Source organism: Coturnix japonica, chromosome 14 (genome assembly GCF_001577835.2).
Source record: "Coturnix japonica isolate 7356 chromosome 14, Coturnix japonica 2.1, whole genome shotgun sequence".
Taxonomy (NCBI): domain Eukaryota; kingdom Metazoa; phylum Chordata; class Aves; order Galliformes; family Phasianidae; genus Coturnix; species Coturnix japonica.
In genome coordinates, this window is record NC_029529.1 from 279,251 (window position 1) to 302,623 (window position 23,373).

At 37.7% G+C, this 23,373-nt stretch overlaps 1 protein-coding gene and 1 long non-coding RNA gene across 3 annotated transcripts in view; one reads left to right on the forward strand and one right to left on the reverse strand.

Moving 5' to 3' along the window:
• The window catches only part of CPPED1 (calcineurin like phosphoesterase domain containing 1), a 53,513-nt gene extending 49,929 nt beyond the window's left edge, over nucleotides 1–3,584 (reverse strand). For both annotated transcript variants that reach the window (XM_015876444.2, XM_015876443.2), the window contains exon 1: nucleotides 3,455–3,584. In XM_015876444.2, the coding sequence (XP_015731930.1) occupies nucleotides 3,455–3,518 (64 nt within the window). In that variant the 5' untranslated portion in view covers nucleotides 3,519–3,584. The remainder of the gene's footprint in view (nucleotides 1–3,454) is intronic.
• Nucleotides 1,231–18,952, forward strand: LOC107320520. The gene is made up of 3 exons (XR_001558296.2): nucleotides 1,231–3,330; nucleotides 6,712–6,808; nucleotides 18,567–18,952. It is a non-coding gene; the product is annotated as an uncharacterized LOC107320520 (long non-coding RNA).
• Nucleotides 18,953–23,373: the final 4,421 nt, after the last annotated feature.

Here is a 23,373-nt window from a genome sequence, read left to right on the forward strand (position 1 = left end):
ATATACAAAATATATAAAATAATATAATTATATATAAATTAATAAATGAAATACATAAATTAATATAATTATATATATGAAAGCAAGGTAAGAAACGTCCCCTCAAATACAAACTACTTACGTGTACTATGGTCTTTAATAGCTAAACCCTAGCAGTCATGCCCACCTCCAAATTTAACACATAAACTTACTGCAGAAAATAAACTGATCTCTGCAGCCCAGGACTGTTGGTGTAAAGGGGGATGGCTTGAATAATGACAAGCTGTAGTCAAAGAAAGTTGCTCGAAGCCCACCCGAGATTAACCTAATTCATACGAGAGTTGGAGAAAGTATTGGGAATGGAATATGCCAGCTGAGAAGCTGCTCTTGATTTTTTCTGATCTGAGGAAAACCTCATTCAAAAATATTGTGTTGAAGAGCTCTACAACAATAATCATAACATGCAGAGATCCATCCTTCGCATGAAAGCAAGAAAAAAAGAAATCAAGTGCAGTTGTATTTATTTTCAAAGAAAACTGAATTAAATATGATTATGAAGCTTTTTAGAAAGAGCAAAAATCCTTAAAGGCAGCATGGAAACCAATGACTCCAGAGGCTCAGACCATATGCACAGCATTTCCTGAGGAGAACCTGATAAGACAAGAAGAATCCAACCAATAAAAGCCAAGAACAACTGGAAAATATATCAATCTGAGATTTATTAAATGCCCCTTTTCAGAGGCATGATGAGGACAGCCTGCTAGATGCTCATTCAGGTTAACAAACATGCAAAACGCACCCAAAGATAAAGACAATACAGAAAAACAAAGTAAGTTTTTACAGCCATGTTCATTGCAGAAGAAGCCATGCAGTTGCCCTAAAACTCTTTTCGCACTGTACAATTAACAATCATACAGTCAGCAGAGTGGCGTAGTTAGAACAGTTTTATAATTAGAAAGATTATCACAGTGGAAAGAGATAATCAAAGATAAATGAAATGCTCACCTACATCCTAGGCTCACAGTAGAAAACTCCAAAGGGAGCAATCTCCAGAAAGAGATCCTTCCCCAGCAGCAATCAGCCCTTGAATGAGGTCTAGGAGAGGTGCAGCCAAGCTCCACCCCTTCTGGTCACACAGCTGAATTACCTCCACCAATGCTCCTACAGCTGACTCCCTGCTTGCCTCAGGTGATCAATCAGTGGTTCAGGCCATGACTCAACAGTTCCCACACACTCACACATACTGGATACTCTGCAAGACATACAAATGCTATTTCTCCCACTTGAGAAGGAAAAAATAAATAAAGAAGAAAAAAAGAAAAAAAAAAAATCAACCTGACAATAGCTGATAGCACTATCACTTGCTTAGTTACTTTAAAAAAGCGCTCAACGTACTTCCACAGATCTTTATTTGGCATTAGAGGTTTTGGGACTGGTAGTGGAGAAGATGACAGAATTTGCCCTAACATACATTCCTGTATGTACAAGACTAATAAGACTAGTAGACATCAAAAGTGTCTTTTCTGCCTACGTGAAATTAAAGAGAATGTATTAAAAAAAAAAAAAAAGTCAAAGAATACAGAGGTCTCCTTTTAATAAAGTGAGGAACTGATGTGTTCCTTGTTCCAGCACTCCATCAGCTACATGGGTATTCTGGACCTCTTACTTTGAGCTTCTGGTTCACATGAGCGATATACGAAGAGTGGATCAGAGCACATCTTGTGTAAGCAGCCTGAACAGATGACTACTGGGGGATAGGGTGTGGAAACATGGCTTTGCAAAAGGGCTTAGAAGAAAAAGAACCTCAAAATTAAGCCCTAAGTGGTGATTCTCAAATTTTAAAGGAAGTACAGTGCCAAGCAAAAGTAGTGTTGGTAAATACTTTACGTGGTTATCTAACAAAAGGAATTACGTCCGGAGAATGAATGAATTCTAAGACAGAGGGAAACATACACACAGACAGACTAAAAAATAAATATCAGATCTAACTGATTTTCATTCTAAATAAGAAGAAACTTTGCCTCAGTTTTGTTAACCTTTGATTATGATTTTTTAAATCACTTTATCATTAAAAATTTGTGTTGAACTTTAGTCTCTACAAAAAGAACTAAGTAAAACATTAAACAGAAACACTGTACTCAGAGATGGTAGCTGGACTATGATAGTTAACAAATCCTAAACAAGATTAAAAGCCAAACAATAATTGAGAAAAGTCTTAAAATTATTTGAAGAAGAAAGGGCACCTGGAAGACTGATACCTAAATCACATTTTTTCATCTATGTTTAAGGCAGTGTTTGAGAAATACTCCATACAGCTTTTTTGTCAGATTTTTTACTCTGCCTTTGAACACTCCTTTTATTACAGCACATGTAATTAGATGGCTTGTCTGTCATCTGTCCCCTCAGTAACCAACACACATCCTGTTCCAAACCAACTAGACCACCACAGTTATTAACAGGCTACCAGAATGACAGAATATGTATACTTTACATGCTCAGAACTGGTGATTTCTTTTTGTTTAGCAACAAGTAAATATTTCCAAACAGTAGCCAAGAAAATAGTGCAGAACTGCTGAGATCAAACAACCTTGCCTACCTCATCAAACCAATAAACGTGTAATTTATAAACAACTGCATGGAAACAGATCACCTTCTACATTTGACAGTACTAAAAGACTGCTGAAGACAGAGCTTGTTATGGGCCTGAGAAGCCCAGGAGAAGTTCATAATCTTCATCCTTACAGAATTCTACAAATAGATGAAAAGCATATTGTGAATATCCACTTGTATTTGTTGGTCCATCCAAACGAGCAGCAGCAGGTGAGAGCCTGGCAGCAGCCTCAATATTTAACTGGCCTAGGAGGAGGTGAGCATGCAACCACGTCCACTGCCATCCCCAGTGGGTTACGATGCTGTCTCAGTACCAAACAAGGAACCAGCTGCGGTCCTCCACCCTGAAGGAGGCTGGTGCACCCTGAAGAAACCAGAACCTACCTCTGTTAGCAAGCAAAGCACAGGCATGCAAAAGTGCAAACATACGAGTTAATATAAAAGCACAATACAACACGTGACAGCACACTGCTGGAGCCTACTGTTATATAATTTGCAAACCTCAAGTTCAGCAGCACTGACAAAAACCAACAAAACACCATTAACTTTAGATGTAGTGTCAGAGGTGGTTGGCCTCTTCCCCACTAAGATGAGGCCGCCTCTGTCCCCAGCGCTCAGCAGAGACCCCGGCTCCCGCACAGCACGCAGACCGCTCACAGCTCGCGGTGCGGGCTGCCCATCACACACCTCCAGGCGCCGGGATTAGGCCCCTCCGCACTCCGAGCGTCCCCCTCCCCAACGGTGAGCAACCATCGACCACCGCCACTCCGCATTCCGCTCCCCGCCGCGGCCCAGCCCGCCCCGGCTGCGCGGCAGAGAACAGAGCCCGCCGCGACACACAGCCCTCCGCTGGAGTTCCGCGTACCTTGGCGGAAGGCGGTCAGAGTCCTGCCCCGAGCTCTCCGGAACACGTCCCCCAGCGCCGCCATAACGCCGCTCCCGGGCCGCCTTCACCGGGGGCGGCACCTGAGCGCGGGAGAGGGGCGGGAGAGGGGCGGGAGAGGGGCGGGAGAGGGGGCCGGGAGAGGGGCGGGAGAGGGACGGGAGAGGGACGGGAGAGGGACGGGAGAGGGACGGGAGAGGGACGGGAGAGGGACGGGAGTCCGGCTGCGCGCGGCGCGAGAAGCGAGGGCTGAGGCACCTGGTCCGGCATGTTGGGCGGCGGGCGCTGGGCTGCTCTGCTCACAGTGATGTGGCATTTCGGGGGCAACAAACAAACAAAACACTCTGAAAACATTTTGATTTTCTTCAGCTTTTTCCTAACCTGCAAAATGGAGCCTGAAAACATCAGGAGTTTTCCTTAGTGCCTCGAAGGGATGCATTTAAGTTGAGGTTTCTACAGCCTGTCTCAGTTTTGCTCTAAAAGTTGCACATAGAATCATGTTCCTGGCAGAGCAGCCTTGTTGAACCCCGTTATTCTGCACCACATGGCATGCAGAGCTCAGAGTGCTGCTTTGTTCAGCATGTGAGATCTACTAAGGCTGCTGTCACTGTCTGTAATGTTCCTATGATTGGATTGTTATTCCATTGAGGTGTTGTCCCTGACCGAAGACTGTTTTGGCACCAGTTTGATTCCAGTTTGTAAACTACTTGATGGTAACTAGATGCAAAGCACTAACAGAGATCTTTCTATTAGAAAGATTCCACTCTTTATGAGGCAGCATTTGGTAGACTAAGCAGATACACCGAAGTGCATTTGTCAATCTTGGGGGCAGTCTGTATAAATATCCCAACACTGCCATAGGAATGTGTGATTGTGGTCTAATGCAGGAGAGGAGCAATTAGGAGAGCAATCCAAAGAGATTTTTGACCTTTTCTGTTTCTTTTCATTTTCTTCTTGCCTGCTTAATTGGGTTGAGCAGTCATATAGCAGAATATAATCTTTCAAGCTGCATGACTTCAACTAAACTCAGGATGAATTTTGCAATTGAAATGCCATCAAGATCATGCAAAAAAGTGTAGTGAGAGCACCACTATTTTAACAGGACAGCCTACTGCAGTCTTGTGGCACAAGGCCGTGATTTTGTTTGGCACACAGAATCTCCTTAACATGGATGTGTTGTTAAAGGCAACCATTTTGCTTAAATCAAGGTATGAATGTCTGAAAGCAAAGTGAATCAGTCTTGGCAAAGATATGGATGCAGCCATATGGACTTTCTCTTCTACAAATCTGTTGTCAGTGCCATATTTGATCTCTTTGCATGTTGGGTTATAGATGAGCCTCGGGAAGTTTAGCTCTTTCTAGGTGATGAGTGCAGTGTGTATATAGTGTGCCTGCACTGCCTCCTCTCCAGATGGAATCCTCTGAGATTGCATCTACAATTTTTTTTGTATTGTCAGTATTGTCTACTGTGTTAAAGGTGCCATGAGAAATTTCCATTCTGTAATTTAAACACATTTTCTTGTGATTTTGCAGTCTGAATGCAGAAATGTTTTAATCTGCAGAAATAGAGGAACCTTTGCATATAAGCATAAGAACTGAGGATGAAGGGTGTTTGTGCAGGAAGGGTATTTCTGCTCTCTTCTGCCTCCTTTGCCAAATTTGGAGTGTGCAGTTTTGAAGCTAGGATCATGGACCAACTGCTATAGTCATTTTACTATTACTAAATGGTTTAAAGTTACTGCAGATCTCCTTTAGTTACATTAAAAACTCATTCCAGATGTGGCCAGGATAAAGCAGCTGAATTTTGTCATAGGTCTTGTTTTGTTAAATGAATTGTCATGAATATAGTAACACTGAATGAATAATTTACAGAATACACACCTGGTCTTAGACAGAATAAATTTTAGTATGGTTTACTTTAGTCTTAATAATTTTAAAAAGTTAGTGTGAGTGTACAGCAGAGAATATACCATTCTGGAAAAGTATACAATATGTTGAAATTAAGAAAAAGAGAGAAATGGGACAGTGAAAAGGAATGTTTGTGTAAGGTCTGGCTTAGTAATGACAATGATGAGAACAGGGCAGGTCCAAATCTCCTAATACTTGCTACAGTACATATTAGATCACACTACTAATCCAAACAGTTCTTAATTTAGAAGTTCTGAAAGAAGACCCACCAGCTGTAGACAGTGCACTTTATTTCTTGTTATAATTAGAAGTATGATTATATGCACTTTGAGAGGCCAAAGTATAGTCCCTATTACACCTATAGTTTTTTTATTTAATATGTCTGATGACTAATTAATATGAAAAGCAACATGGTCAATAGAGTTGTCATGGATGTACGTACATGACAAGGTAGAGAGCGAGCAGATGGTTTGAACAAAGAGAAAGCACAATGGCAACAATCTGAGGAGGAATTTACTAAATGTAACTAAATTACAGGAATTTACTAAATGTAACCAAATCAAACGAGAGAGAGAAGAGTACCCAAAGTAGGAGTCGAACCACAGCAGTGCGAGGGCAGCACATGCTTTGCTCCATGGAGAGCTGAGATGGCCTGAGGCAGAGAATGGCTGGGTCCGGTCCGGAGTCCCACCCCGCTTCCTCTTCACATCAAGTCCTCCGGAGATGCTGCCCCTCCCCTCCCCTTCCCTCCCCTCCGGGAACCCAAAATGGCAGTAACACAGAACCAGAACATGAACTCTTTAACTGCCACTGTTCTGCATGATGTTCTGATGTGGAATAGCGACAACAGAAGTCACAAAATCACAATAAGAGTGACTGAAAGAAGGAATCCTTTATCTGTTCTTAGCTGGTGGTAACAAGATAAATTGTAAAAATTGAAGAATCTGAAAGGAGAATAGGGCAAAATGGGGTTGATCTAGACACTGAAATTTAAATTATAAAGCACAAACAGATATGCCGATTTGAAAGTAGACAATTTTATTCTTATACATAGAATAGAATGACTATATGCCATCTGAAAAGCAGGAGATCCAATGAAAGTTGGAGGTGTAAACAACATTCACCAAATTATCAACATCTGTTTTCTCTGCTTGATGCTATAATTTATATCAGTACTCAAGGAGTACATTAGAGAAAATAGGGGGAATTAATAAAACCTAGCAATATAAAAGGTATCACATCATTGTTTATAGATGATAGGGACATATACAGGCTGAATAAATACAGCATACAACATATCAAGGCAATTTTCTGTTTCTCTCTTCTTCCAGTTCCCATAAATGCAGTAACAGGAGAGCATTCCTAGTAGATGTTAACTTTTGGAAGGCCTGGCATCTGACACCCCTCCTATTTTTCTCCCACAAACAGGTAACAACTATTTAGTTTTGAAAATTTAGAGTAGTAGCTCATACTTGCCCATTCCGTTTTCATCCTGTTCCATTGCTTAGGGTAAAAGACTCCAGTATGATACGGCAATATAAATAAATGTAGTAGCAATATAAATAAATGTAGTAAGCAAAGCCTAAAATGTTACAAAATGTTGGGCTGAGGGACATGGTTTAGTGGAAGCTATTGGTAATAGGTGAACGGTTGGAATGGATGATCTTTTAGGTCTTTTCCAACCTGGGTGATTCTATGATTCTATGATAATATGATAAAATATGATCAAACACTGTCTGCACTTTTGATACTCTGTATGGGGAAAAAAAAAAAAGTAACTAAATAGTGACTATCAGTATTAAATAGGGTCTTATTAATATTTCACTTTGATAACAAATACCTTTTCATTTTCAAAGGGTCCACAAAAAAAGAAAAAAATACTTAAAATGTTTTGCACTGAACAAAAAGATTGGTTGACCAGGACCGATGTTTTCTCATTAGGGAAGGAACAATGATGACACTGAGTTAAGAATTCACAATGTAATTGATTTTTATCTGAATTATTTAGTGTAGGCAGGCTCAGTTTGTACAAGAAATCTGTAATATATTCCTTGAGTCACTGTAACTATGAGAAACATAAAAGTTGGTGTAATAAGTTAAACACACTATTTAACTCAATTTGTTTTGCACACATATTTCTCATTTCTGACACAGATACAGGTTCTGACTAAACATGAGTTGTTTTTTTGTAAGATTCTAATAGATGTCTTACTCATTTTATGTGCTGCCAATTTTCAGAAGTTCTACTTTATTCAGGGAGCCTCTGATTTTGGATTTCCCTATCGTAAGATTGCATTTTCACATACACACTACTTACAGATCTTGCTGAGTAATTGAGACCTGTGTTGACAGAAAACTGAGAAGTCTCTATCAGTCACAACTCTTCTGAACAAGAGAGGTAGACTAGAAGAAACTTTGCATCAATATATAATTTTGACACATTAGATTTTTGCTCTTGAAGGGCCACAGAAGTTTGATTTGTGAGTTTGCACTGAAACTGCTAGACAGAAAAAAAGAAACATAGGAACTCTCTAGGGCTACAGCTTAGTAACCAAATCAAGTCTTTAAGGGAAGTACCCTCCTCCAAAACTATGCAGAGAAGTTGAACTGTCAGATCATACTGAACTACCTAAGAACTTCCTGATTTAAATGTTCTCTATACGTGTTAAATTCTATGTAGTGTATTATTTCTGATGATCACTGAGATGTGTCCAGTTACACTTAAGGGGAAATTAAGTATACATAAAAAAATACTATTCAGAGTATGTTTTTGTCTTCAGAGTACTACAGACTCCAAGTATTTATGGTTTGACTTGGTCTGAGAATAAAAGCTAAATATGAATGCTTTTAATTCGCATTTAGATCTAAAACTTGGGTTTGCTGGATTTCCTTTACTTTTTAACGAATAGCTTTTCCACTAATGTATAAGCAAAAGCAGCAATCTGACAAAAGAAGCACTATTTAGTTTATGCATGATTCTCAGATTCCATTCTCCTTTTCTGATAACATTTTAGTAGAAAAAAAATAACCCAGATGATCATTAAACACAGTTGCTATTTCTGGAAAAAAACAAAAACAAAAACAAAAAAACCAACCAAAAACAAACAAAAAAACACAACATAAACAACAACAACAACAAAAAGGAAGCAAAGCAGCAGCAATCCTTCAAGTATTAAAATCCAATAAACACTCAGAGAATTTAGATGTTTCTTCAAGTAAACATACAAGGATGTTCTTGTTTTACTGGTACCCAAGCTACCTCAAAATATGCAAGGAGAATCTCTTTGTATCCTTGCTCAAAATGACATTTTTCAAGCAGGAAAACAGAATTAATCTTCTTTCTTAAAAGGGGAACTTTTTTCTTCTTTGAAGATTAATTGTTTAACTAGATATATTTTTGAGAAGCACATGTACACCACCAAACTGAACGTAAGAAAACAACATCAGAATGCTCTGAGAAAAAATAAATTGTCTTAGTGATTATAAGAAATCTGAGAAAAAGGTTCTGCTGTCATGCCAATTTGAGAAGTCGTAGCTTCTGCAGTTGGCAGAGTGAAGTTTAGCTGTCCTCTTATGTGCACGTGGAAAATAAGTTGTACATCAGACAGGCAAACAAACCTTCTTGCTGACTGACTTTCACAGCCTATTACTACTGACTGCCCCCTCAACATACAGGCTTACTAATAGGTTGTATCAGCATTTGAATGAAAGATTCAATTAAATTAAAGAGAATTAAAGATTCTCTTTACTGCCTTGGAGAATTACTTCTGTCCTCTAAAATCTTCATAAAAGTCTTGCATCTGTATGTTCCCGTTCACTCATGTTGTGTACCAGATTTTACATGTGAAATAGATCTTAAAATTTAAATTACCATCTGTGATGTCACTTGTATAGCAGTCACTGAATTTCAAACAGAATGACTAAGAATCAAGCATTTATTTTGCCATAGTTTTTTATCAAATAAAATTTTCCATAATTAAAGGTGGAAATTAACAGAGGAGGATTAGGTATAGTAAAAGGTAATTATTCCCATTACAAAGCTCTTGACTTAATTTGTAGGGAATATGATTTCAAAATTAAATAGTACTTGATTGTTTTATGTTTTGGTGTGGAATCTTTCAGTTGTGTCTGGCACTTCCGCTTCTCAGAATTTCAGGGGCCTTTTGTCTTCCCACTGTATTAGATAAGCAGAAGTACACAATTTTTTCTACAATATTGTCTCAGAAATAAATTACATTTTGCATTTCTCTCAGGTTCCTTGTCTAAAGGTGTTCTTCAGACCATAAGTAAAAAGAGATAAATACCAAATCTCAACATAGGTAGAGGCACACAGAGGCGGATTTGTGAGTGAAAACATACGCCACAAAACTTTTATTTGCCAAATTAATAATAGATTAAGACAATATTGTACCTTCTTCCAGGAAAGCAAACTCCAGCTGTTTTGTGCCAACCCTTCACTTCAGACACATTCCTCCTTCACTGAGTTTGTGATGATTTTTTTTTCAAATTTCTTCCAGCTGTATTTATTCATAACAGATAAGTCAGTGGCAACAAACACTCTGTGTATTCCCACTGTGATGTTCTTTTAAGTATTTTACTCTCTGGCACTTTTCAAATATCTCTTACAAATACAACATAGTTCTGTGACAAAGTACAAAATGGCATGCTTTATTCCTGATCAAAAAGTGACTTTTCTGGTCTTTGAACTTCTGTTTCTTTTTAAGTAATAAGGAATGAAAGTTTTGTTCTTGGAAATCTACATTGATCTTATCAGTACATTCCTACTTTTGCTGAAGGATGATCAGAACAAAGATACCTGTATAGCAGGCAAAATGAAGAAATTAAATTCAGTGCCTCCTCCAGATGACACGGAACCACTAAAGATCATTTTTGTATTTGCAAACAAATATGGCAGAGAACGTAGAGAAGATAAATGTTCTGTAGAGCAGTAGGCTGAGAATGGGAAGTGTGCTACATTCAATGATAAGCTAATAAATTACTGGAAAACTTACTGTATGACCTTGCAAAAAGAGCTGCTCTTTTGTACGCTATTTTGTACTTCAGACATAGCTCTACAATCAGACAAACCAATGACCAATGACCATTATAATTTTGGGGGGGTAAGTCAGCATATTATCACTTAGGCATGATGGCTATTCTATTAATAGATAATAATTATATGACAAGGCATGGGGGTATCAGAAAGAGTGAAGTCTTTCACTAAGCTAGTATGTTTCCATTAAAAAACAGCTCCCATTAAATTCTTATAGCCTGCCTAAAACTAATCAGAAGTGATCAAGAAAAATACTTGAAGGTATTTACATTTACTAATATTTTGGCATATGTGTAGCCATAAACTGAGTTAATTCAATACTGTGTGGTTGTCCAGAAAGGTGACCAAGAAGTTGTAGTTAAATCTTCATGTACATACTGATAAAATGGACAAGTTGGAAAATAAAGCCTAGGCTTCTAACTAGAAGACCTTTAAGGTCCTTTCCAATTCAAATCATTGTCACCTTTATACTCATTTGAAAAGATTAATTTCTCTGCTATGAAGCCTAGTAATATTTGCCTATGAGGCATGATAGAATCATTGAATACTGTTTAAGAGTGGGTCTGTGGGAAAATTACTTAATGCCAATCAAAAGAATGACTGAAGACCATTTGTCTACATGAACACGCTCAACAAGAAGAGATGTTACAGACTGCATCTAGCCATTGATGAGATCCATATGACTAAAGACAGTCTGTCTACAAACCCATGATCATAAAACTATGTGGTGGTCCTCACAGAGTAAGATGTGGGAATGAATGATCAAATCGGAGCATCCTAAAAATAGAGAAGCACGATTAAAAATTTTGTTGAACGCAGTGGGGTGGATTCAACAACTGTAACGTTTTTTTAAATAATTCACTGTGCTGAATTTTTCATAGAAGAGCACAATATTCATATGGTATAATTATTACAGTGTGAAATGCATTTGAATTAGAACAAGATCATGTTGTCATTGGGTAGGTAAATTCATAGTGTCAGGAAATGTTATCCTCCTCAGGTTCTAGGAATTATGTGCTTAACATTCTCTTGCAGCACACAGTACTATTAATAATATATCCATGGCTGAACATAAGGTATGGAAAGAATATTTAAAATGTTTAATTATTCAAATGAAATAATTAATTGACTATGCTTCTTTTTTTTTTTATTTTTCTTTTCTTTTTTTTTTCTGTTCTAAAATATTTCTAAGCATTAGAAGAGCTCAGCATGATAGGAAGTGTATAATAAGTGCCTAGGAGGAAATAAAAAATAAAATAAGTGGAAGCTTAAGACTTTCCTAATGACTGAGTCTATGGCATACACTGTATACAAGTTGTCATTTGGAGTTACCTACATAAATCAAAACCATGATATATTTCTATTTCTATTATTAGAGGCTCCTAATGGAAAGAAATCATATGAGAAAAATACGAGCTTACAATTCTTCTCTCACAAAAATGGCAAGATTGCTATTGACCACTTAACTTTAATACCTGGAAAATATAATTCACCTTTTGTCTCTTAATTAAATCTGTATCACACGTGAATTCACAGTAACATAGGTGGTTATGCATGTGACTCTTCCCTATAAGTATATTTTATGTTAATATCTTTTAGTGAATGGAAGAAATGTTCTTAGGCTTTGATCTTTGGTGTTTAGGCTTAGACTAAAGGGATGTCTCATCCACATTTTATGATGAGTTCCATAAATCAAGATGTTTTCAATGAATGCTGTGACCCTTTGTGTTATCATAGGAATTATACTGTACTCTAGTGGAAACCTGAAACAAAATTCTGAATATGAGCAAGTAATCAGTGATTGAAGAGCTAGTGGAGTATATCTAGTGTTGGTATAGTACTCATACTTGTCCTACTACTTGAGTTTTGAAGAGCAAAGTGAAGCTGAAATGATTCACATTTAGAATTTCTGTGACAACTGGAAGATAAGATTCTCCTTACCAATTAACCTCTTTTTTCATTTTCTATCTTTACTCCTATTAATCTGAAGTAGCTTCTTCATCTGTTACTAATGGTTTCTGTTAAGAAAATAAATACAACAGAAAGAAGCAAGCAATTTTTTTGTTTTTTGTTTTGTTTTATGCTAAGAAGATGAATATGGGATTCAGAATCCAAATTAGAATTGAATAGAAAGAGGCACCTGCTTACCATCTTCTGGTAGATATTTAACGTCCATAGATGGGCACCATGTGAGACACAGCACTTAGTTACTGGGTGTCATGTTTTCCACTTTGCATGCAGACTTTTAGGTTTACTCTTCTGAAGCATCTAACCCTCTATAAACCCTCCACAGAGGACCAGATGTCTGTCCTGATTTCAAAACGTCAGTAACTTTTTACCTTCATGAGTTCTCAAGCACTTTAACCTGCTACCATACTGATTGTTTCTTTGAATTGTGTAGAATTTGCCAGGGCTGGAGGTTTGACAAAATAACAGTCACGATTGCCTAGATGGAAACATCACATTCCTTGTTAGAATAGGGTGATGAGAAAGTAACTACTCTGTTTGCTTCCCAGAGCTAATTTGCTCAAGAGCATACCAATTTTAACTGGAAGCATCATACCAGACAGTCTGAAGAAAACAATTCCATCCCAGCTGAAATTAAGACATTTACTTATGTCATGGTTTCATGGTTTTTCATTGATATTCCATGTCTTAACATCATGCAGTGCACTGGGAATTAAAAAGTTAATGCTGCAGTTTCAAGAATTGTCACTATATATTCATGAGTTCCAGTCTCCTGGATTTAGAAGAGAAGAATGAGCTATGACTCTAAGAAGACTTCATATTGTTTTTGTTTCTGTTTTCCATTTGGAGGGAAAGCTAAAATGGACTGAGAGTCACAAGACAGCGCTTTTTGCTTCCTGGCCACTTTGCTTACAGCAAAAGGCATAGGCAAGATTTTGATTTTGAAACTCCCTCTTTCTCATTTTATTTGATTTATTAGCTTCTATTTCATTAATATTGTATATTTCACATTCTGCAACTATATGTAGTAAACTGAGAGGTTAGGGTTTTTTTGTTTGTTTGTTTTTTCTTCCTTTGGCTCACTGCCACTGTTTTCTTCATCCAGGCATGTCTTCTTGCCTTTTCCCTTTCTGCTCCCACCAACCCCCTTTCCAGGGCATGGATCCTTGTGTCCCTTCACTCCTTCATCACCTAAACTGGGCCAAACCATGACAATTCATTAATTTCATCAAGGCTTTAAGCAACTTGATTTGGTGGGAGGTGTCCCTGTCTAGAGCAGGGGGGCTGGAATTCCCTTCCAACCCAAACCTTTGTATGATTCTGTGATTCTATGACTTTCAAGCAAGCTGCAGTCACAGTGTTAAATATTAAACATATAGGCATTTAACAAGGTATTTGCACAAGTCAGTACATCTTCATGCACCTAGCAGGAAGAACGAGGAATCAGTATGGAGAAGCAGCATAAAATGTCTGCCCTAAGCCTTCCTTTGAGAATCTATTTGGGACTGAACTTTTTTATATGGCTGAATTTCTTTCCAAGCACAGATCATGTAAGCCAGTGTTGCTAAACTGTAAGAGGGATCCCCACTGTGCAATTCAAGCCATTGACCACTGTACATGGTTTGTTCATGCACTTGGTATGCTGCAATACTTAAAGTGCATCTATATCATAAATAAGGATGAGATGTCTGCTTAGGAGCAGGCTTGGAAGCACTGACCTGAAAAAGCATCTGTTACCTTGCCATCAGCCAGAAATAACAATATCATAAACAGAACTAAAATTTCCAGTTTGGGCATCCAAAACCAGAAGAAATGTGTGTAGTTCTGGTGCTGTGCTTTGGTTTTGCTCACTGGCCACACAAGGATGCTTTCTCTTTACATAAAGAGTGAATTTATTTATTTATTTATTTATAAACTAAAGACTACTAGAAAACCCATGCTTTTGAAGCTTCTGCCAAATTGGCTTAATTGGGTTCTTTAGATGAAAACAAACAAACAAACAAACAAAAAACTAGCATAAGACTTCAGTAGTAGTCTCAAAGCTCTGATTTTCATGCTTCAGCACTATTTTACTTCTGGATAAAATTTGGTTCATCACATTTCTGCAATGCAAATAAAGAGCCAGATTTGCCCTGGTTGAAAGGAGGCCTGGTCTAATTTAAGTCCATTAGAATTCCACTCTCCCAGTATTTAGTATTTTATGTAGCTTTTAAAGTAGAATTGTTTTGGAGGCATCCAGCTACGAACACAGGTAAAGTATTTCAGCAGATAAAATCCACTCAAAATTAATGTGGCAATAGAAAATGTTTTAGTCAACTCCTAGTATACTAACAGATTCATAAACCATGGATACTGACATCTGCTTTGCCTGCAACAGTAATTCTTTCATTTAACTCTTGAGAGTACCTTTGTCTACAGATCAAAGATCAGCATCTTGTCCATAGCCACAGTGACTCTGCCAGCAAGGGCACAGAGTAGTGCAGGATGCAGTGATATTCCTAGGCAATGCAGCTAATAAGATTTTGAAAACTTAAGTAATTGTGATTTCTATTTTAAAAAGAGTTGGGTAAATATCCTGGAAAAAAAAAAAAAAAAAAAAAGTGAATTGATGTCATTCCTATTTTTTTCCACGCTTTTCCTTCCTTGAAGAAAGAAATTTGTCATATTGCTGCATTCTTATTTATTTCACCTTCAGGGTTAAACAAACAAACAAAAAGCTGCCACATTTGCATAGATTCCATGTAAATAGAAAAAGTGCAAGGTAGGAAGACTTTCTCACTGAGCTACTGAACAATAAATCTCACTTGAACAAATACAATAAAGCCATTCTTGGTAAAAATTGACTAAGATGATTAAACATAAATAGGCATAAAAAAAAGGAGAACTCACATTTATTTATTAACCATCTAGGGCTTTTGAGAGGTTATTTGGTACACTGAAGAATCAAGAGAGTAAAGTAAAATATGTATGTTATTTCTACAAAAACTGTACATCTCTCTCTTACAGTCTAGACTACATCAAAATTGTAGAGAGCATATGATTTGCACATTCTGCAAGTAGATTCATAAATTCATGGCCTGAATTCATAAAGGCCAACAAGACTCAATGGATTTTTAGGGCAAAATCATAAACTTGTGGTGAGCAAACTGATATGTGGAGGAGGGAGAAGTGCCAGCTGGATCCATCATCTAACTTGGTAATTTTACTTGTTCATCACTGATGAACACAGAACACCTATACAAGCTCTAAGAGTAATCACAATTGAAGGGTCATTGAATCATAGAATTGTTTGTGTTGGAAGGCCCTCGTAAAGGTCATATAGTCCAAGTCCCCTGCTGTGCTACAGGGACATCTACAGCTAGATCAGGTGGCTCAGAGCATGGTGCATTCTGACCTTGAATGACTCCAAGGATGGGACACCCACCACATCTCTGGTCAACCTGTGACAGTGCCTCGCCACTCTCATAGTAAAAAACTTCTTCCTTAAATCCAATATAAATCTCGCCTATTTTCAGTTTAAAACCATTTCCTCTTGTCCTATCACAACAGCCTCTGCTAAAGAGTTTGTCCCCTTCTTTCATATGGATCACAACTTAGATACTGGAATGACAGAATCGTAGGGGTTGGAAGTGACCTCCAGAGATCATAGAGTCCAACCCCCCTGACAAAGCAGGTTCCCTACACCAGATCGCACAGCTCGGCGTCCAGGTGGGTCTTGAATATCTCCAGAGAAGGAGACTCCACAACCCCCCTAGGCAGCCTGTTCCAGTGCTCCATCACCTTCACTGTAAAGAAGTTCTTGCACACATTTGTGCAGAACTTCCTATGCTCCAGTTTCTGTGTTTCCCCTTGTCCTGTCTCCACACACTGCTGAAAAGAGTCTGGCCTCGCCACTTTGCCCCCTACACCTCAGATATTTATAGACTTGGATCAGGTCTCAGTCTTCTTTTCTCAAGGCTAAACATACCCAGTTCACTTAGCCTTTCTTCATGAGGGAGATGCTCCAGGCCCTTCACCATCTTTGTGGCCCTCCACTGGACCCTTTCCAAGAGATCCCTGTCCTTTTTTTACTGGGGAGCCCAGAACTGGACTAGTACTCCAGATGAGGCCTTACCAGGGCAGAGTAGAGGGGGAGGATCACCTCCCTCAACCTGCTGGCCACACTTCTTTTGCTTCTTTTGATGATGCAGCCCAGGATACAGTTGGCTTTCTGGTCTGGGAGGGTACATTTCTGGCTCATGTCCAGCTTCCCATCCACTAGTCCTTTTCAGAAGAGCTGTGCTCTAAGCTTCCATCCCCCAGCTTGTATTGGTAGTGGGGGTTGCTTCAACTCAGGTGCAAGACCTTGCACTTGGTTTTGTTGAACCTCATGAGATTCACCTGGGCCCACTGCTCAAGCCTGCCTAGATCTCTTACAATAGCATCCTCTTCCTCTAGTTTTCTGTTTGTATCTGACAAAGGATGGCTTTGTTAATCTCATTATTATTGTTGTTAAACAAGAAGGTGAAAACAATGAAATTTACATTTTACCCTGAAGGAGCTGAGATTTGTAATTGTTCCAGTATCACATAGGGAATTAACTCCACAGCTGTATGCCAGCTGCCAAGAAAATTTTATCTGTTCATGGCATAGACGAGCCTTCTCTTGTCCCTGTGGAATGCAACTGTACTGAAAGGTCATGAAGTCAGACAAAAGCAGCCTTCATTCTCTTACACTGGCAGGGCGCACAAAAGTTGCTTAGGATAGATGTAGGCAGGAAGGTAGAGACAAGGACTGCTGATTTTTATTGGCTTCCCTAGTAGTGCAAGCAGCTCCCTTCAGCCTGTGTGCTACAGAGCTGTCCTTATCACTCTGCCAGCAGACCATGCCTCCCCTGGCCTTCAATGTGCTGATGGACACAGAAACCAGAGCTCTATCTGAATAGATTCTGAGCAGTATGTAGCTATCTGAACTGGTGCTTAAGGGTGCACTGTATGCAAAATACTCGTAAAATATTTCCATATTCCTTCTACATAATATGCATGAGAATCGAGCCTTTATCTTTTTTTTTTTTTTTTTTTTTTTTTCCTAACATTTTTCCGTGGCTTTTTTTCTTTTTAGATCCTTTGATATTTTTTTTTTCTTTCAATATGAATATCAGGAACCTTATAATACCAACTTTATAAAGTGATCCCATTGCAACCAAAGGAATTCTACATCCTATTAAAAACACGTCAATGAAAATGAATTTATGAAAATTTGATCCTCACAGTGAAATCTTCTCTTAATGGCAATATTCCTTTTAACACAAATGAGATTTTGTCTTCTGTGTACAGCTATCAATAAGTAATTAATGACAACCAGCAGACGTAATACTCAAAATATCCTCTGCAATAAGATGAAAAGACTGAAAACTGGATACAGATTCAGTCTTTGCATGGAGGATCTATTTCTGGTCCTGCTATTCAAATGGTTTTTTTTAAACTTAAGCTAAACATCATGAGAGAAACAAGTGAGATAATTTGGTATTGTGAGATCTCTGCTCTTTTTCACTTATGGTCATTTTATGTATTGAAATACTTGCAATGAAAAGTGATCTGGTTGTTCAGCCATCAAAATAATGTTTCTTCATCATATTATCAAGGCTCACTTCAACTGTTCTACTTTGCACAGAAATTACATGTAATTTCCTTTTTAAATTTAATATATATTTTTTTCTTTTTCAAAAACAATCACTATATTCGGAGGGAGAATTTGTTGAACTGTAAGTACATATTTAAGACTTCAAGGTGTATATAAATTACATGACTTTAAAGAGGCCAGCTTTCTGTCAGATGTGTGGGAGTGAATGACAGCCTAATTCCCATACACCCCCAAGAAAACTAAGTTATCCTTTTACTAAATATTCAGTTACAACTGGCCCTATATATGTACCATTTCCACATTATGCAGATGTATAATTATTGCATCTTCTTTACATTTTACTCCCATGTCTCTTGCCTATACAAATATGCAGACAAAACAAACCATTCTGAAAACAGTACTCTGATGTGCCAGCATTTTGTATTAAAGTATCTCACCTTATTTTCATCTCATATTCATGAGCTTGGGAGCAGATATTCTAAACGTGTTATTAAAATTAGATTATATTTAGCAGGTCTGAGATAATTTGCTGTTTTCTATCAGCTTTATAGAACCAAGGAATACACTGAGTTGGAAGGGATCCACAAAGGACCACCCTAAATTCAAACCATACGTCTGAGAGCAGCGTTGGAACACTCCTTGAACTCTGTCAGCTTGGGGCTGTGACCACTGCCCTGGGGAGCCTGTTCCAGTGCCTGACCACCTTCTGGTGAAGAACTTTTTCCTGATATCCAACCTGACCTTCCCCTGACAAGGTGTCACTAACAACTGCTCTTATCACCTTCTTATACCACTTCAAGATTCCCTAATGTGCATTTCATATTACAGTTAAAATCCTTTTATTTGTCCTGATGTCTACCAGCTGTGGGATCACTGCGCTATCATACTTTAAAAAAAAAAAATAAATGTAAACAACACAAAACAAAAAACCAAACCCACCAGCAAGTGTATGCTTGACAAAATCACATGAAAAAAAAAAAGTTATTATCATTTATTTATTTATTTATTTATTTATTTTTACTGAGCACATTATTTACTTTAAGTAGTTACTTTTCAGTGAACTATTGACATGATGCAAAATGCAAAGAGACTGGATTGTGTCTTTTCCTTCAAGATATACGTAACTCCTTCTAGAGTGTCTTTTCCTTCAAGACATGTTTAACACAATGCCTAGACAGATATTCTAGACAATTACTTGAGGTAATTACAATAGAATTGCACTGAGTGCTGAGAAATATCAGTTATGGATTCCACAGACACAAACGATTGTCTCCAGAAAGTAAGTACATGAAAATGAATTTAGTTTCCCACCTTGAAATCTTCATGCCAGTATACCTGGTTGATAGACGTCCCTGGTTGATAGATGTCCCACTGGCTATCTGCCTAGAGGACAGAGAAACAATTCCCCTTGGAATGAGCTCTAGTACTTCTCTTTACATTGGCTATCATGTGGAGTCAAGAACAGACAGTTATTACCATCTGCCTAAAAGCAAGGCCTGGAACTTGTATGTGTATTTGTGCATGTCAACAGTTTTCCAATATATGCACCTACATTTAGTCACTGAATTTATGATTGGGCTTTCAAATATGTGACCTGATTTTAAGAAATACTGACCACTCAGATATCTGATGACTTTAGGGCAAGCTGTGATTATTCAGAATCTCTGAACAAAATCACTCAGTGCATTTTCATTTTAAGTCAGTAGAAAGATGGTTGTTACATTTCATAGCTACTGGGCTGGAGTGTAGCTATGTAGCCTTTGAAAACTATGTTTGACACACTCAGCCAGGCACTTGCATGGTAATCATGTGACTCTGACAGTCACATGAAAACTGCAGTGTCACATAATCAAAAAAAGAATCACAGAACTCTGAGCAAGTTACTCACCTCTGAACTTTACAGATCACTTTTAGCCCCCAAGAGTCAATAGTGCTAGAACTGACAGACTACAACCGATTCACTAATTGGACTTCTTCATATACTGGCTTCCATCCATAGAAGTTCCAGGCCTGGGGAAGGAGCATTTTAGTCTACCTTCTAGACATTGCTACGCGGCTCCTTAGCTGTTCTAATGTATGCCAGAGTCTGACAGTAGAGGATTAAATTTTTTCTCTGCTCTGTCCTCTTTTTTGCCTGAGCACAGCTTCTGTATACTAAGGCACAGTATACAGCCTATTATACTGCCTTTAACCTTGAAAATTTTCAATGCTATTTTAATTCTGTTTAGAAAGGCTTTCTTTCTGCCTTGAAAAGTTGAACTCAAGGGAACAAAGGTAGCTGGGTTTTCAGTTGGAAGGCAGTTCCTAGGTTTTTGATCCTCTTTTCTCTTTCCTCTCTCTCTCTCTCTCTCTCTCTTTTTTTTTTTCTTTCTTTCTTTTTCTTTCTTTCTTTCTTTCCTTCTTTCTTTCTTTCTTTCTTTCTTTCTTTCTTTCTTTCTTTCTTTCTTTCTTTCTTTCTTTCTTTCTTTCTCTCTTTCTTTCTTTCTCTCTTTCTCCTCTTTCATTCTTTCTCTTCTGTTCTCTCCTTCCTTCCTTCACTTCCTTTCCTTCCTTCCTTCCTTCCTTCCTTTCCTCCTTCCATTCCTTCCTTCCTTCCTTCCTTCCTTCCTATGTCCTTCCTTTTCTTCCTTCCTTCCTTCCTTCCTTCCTTCCGATTCCTTCCTGTTCCTTCCTTTCCTTCCTTCCTTCTTCTTCTTCCTTCCTCTTTCCTTCTCTTTTCTCTTCCTCCTTCTTCCTTCTTTTTTTTTTTCTTTTTTTTTTTTTAATTATTATTATTATTATTTTTTTTTTTGGAAACGAGATACAAAGATTCTGCTGCTAAGAGTCTGGAATGATCTGCAGAGCTTTCTTCGCCAGCTGCAGTAATCCTGAGGCACTTGGTCAATCCTTCTCCGATGTAAATTCTGTGGCAACCTAATTTGAAACAAGTAGGAAACACTAGTACTATGGCAATATTGTTACAGTTCACAACAACATCAATTCCTGCCAAAGAGAGAAAATGACTGGCAGTTTTCCCTGTTCAAAATTAGAGGAATAGCTTTGGAACAGGCAAACCTGAGGGCACAATTAATTTTTCAGTCCAAGCTGCTGAAAGCTCTAGTGACATTTTGGAACTTTTTGCTGATGAACACTGAAGACCCTTATTGGTATACATGCATGTGTTGCCTCTTCTACATTTAAAGTACTCTATTTGCTTCTAAATTTATCTTTTTCTTTTTCTTTTTTTCTTTTTTTCTTTTTTTTCTTTTTCTTTTTTCTTTTTTTCTTTTTTCTTTTTTCTTTTTTTTTCTTTTTCTTTTTCCTTTTCTCTTTTCCTTTCCTTTCCTTCTCTCCTTTCATACTTTCTCCGTTCCTTCTTCCCTTCCTTCCCCTCTTTCTTCTGCTTCCTTCTTCCCTTTTCCCTTCCTTCCCTTCCCTTCACTTCCTTCTTCCCTTCCTTCCCTTCTTTATTTTCTTTCCTTCCTCTTCCTTCCCTTCTTTCTTCCCTTCCCCATTCCCTTCCCTCCTCTTCCCTTCCCTTCCCTTCCCTTCCCTTCCCTTCCCTTCCCTTCCCTTTCCTTTCCTGATTTGAACTAATTCTTTTGAGTTAAACTGAGGCTACAAGAACTGTCAGAATTTCATTAAATCCCCTCAAACTTAAACACTGTTAATGTTCCCCTCCCCACCTCAACACATACAATTACTTTGGCATTGGTTTTACAATAAGATGGCCAGGAAAAATGTTAGGTGATAATATGTAATCGCTACACTGTAGAATTGCAATAAACTCTTTTCCTCCTCAGTAAGCTGTGAAAACAAATAATGATTTTTCATTCATGATGCACCTCATGGCTTAGTAAATTCTCTTGCTGGTGATCCCTTTGCTATGTGCAAGCTGTATTTTGTTGACAGTAACTAAAGAAGTACTCAGTATGATGTGCAATGTTTGTAAGATGTTGTTAAATGCATTTTGTTGCTTCTCCATCTCATGTTGGCTAATTTGTATGTCTCATATTAATTTATTTCTCCACAGCAGACACATTCAAGCTGTTCTATTCCATTCCATTCCATTCCATTCTTTTTAAATATACTTTTAAAAACTACTACTTGTAAGTATTCTGCCACTTGGTCTCATATAATTATCATCTGTTTTGTTTTCCAGTCATAATACATTTCGTGTCTATACATCCAAATATTGCATTGCAGTACAAAATAAACATGTAGGAAGCAGACATTGACTTCCTAATTCCACAAGAAACTGCTTATCACAAAATACTCTTAATATCAATACTGCTGAGATCAGGCCCATCTAGATGTCTTTTCTGACAGATATTACTGTTTATGGAGAGCCTATTAATAATGATTGAACTATATGACATTTCTCTGGAATTAATGATTGACTCAAAGACTCCAGTGGCTCAGTGCTTGGCAAAGGACCATTCACTCTAGCTTGCAATCTTTGCCTGGGAAATACTCAAAGGTTGCATGAAGATGATTATTATTATTTACAAAATGAAATAGTGAATTTTAAGCATGATCATTGCAATTGCTCTATGTTTTAATTGTTCAGTATTCTTCCTCAGTATTCAGTGACTATACAACACTATATATGTCCCACCGGAAACCTATTTTCTAGATTAAAATTGATCAATCACCATTGCCATTGATCCACATGTGAAAGTCTCATTGAAAATAGAGAAGTAGAATAGAGGACTAATGTGCTTTGTGTAAGGTCTGTGCCTACAGTTAAGTACTTCGCTTAACTAAGTGGATATGTGCTTAAATAAATACATGTTCTGTGGGTTGAAACTTCATCTTCTCAATTGTTCCAGAGGCAAAATACATTAGTTATGCGATTAAACTACAGAAAACAGAAATAATTATTACTCACTTCAGTCCAGTGACAAAAGTTTGTCTTCTAGACATATACTATAAATTGATGCTATATTGTGAAATCTTTTGTTTTTCTCAGCTTGATAAAGACAACTGAAATCAAAGTTTATTTAAAGTTTTAATTGAAAAAAAACCCAACACTTTAGAAAATCATACAATGACCCAGTACTGTATGAAAAGCCTGTTTCTCTCAGTTTTAGTTTTGTTATTTCCACTGTTATGCTTGGTGATTATATATTTTGATCATGTAGATATTTTGACAACTGCACACTGCGAAAGCATTATAATACATTGCAGCAGGCAAAAACAAAGAAACAAAAAAAAAAAGGCGGGGGGAGGGCTCACAGTCTAGTCAAGGATAAGTCTAGTTCGCCCTTAAAATTTTAAGACATAACACAGTGAGAATAACTGTACTGTTAAGATTATTAACAGGAACATAGAGCATAACTAGAGTAATTTATGATTTATTAGGGTAATA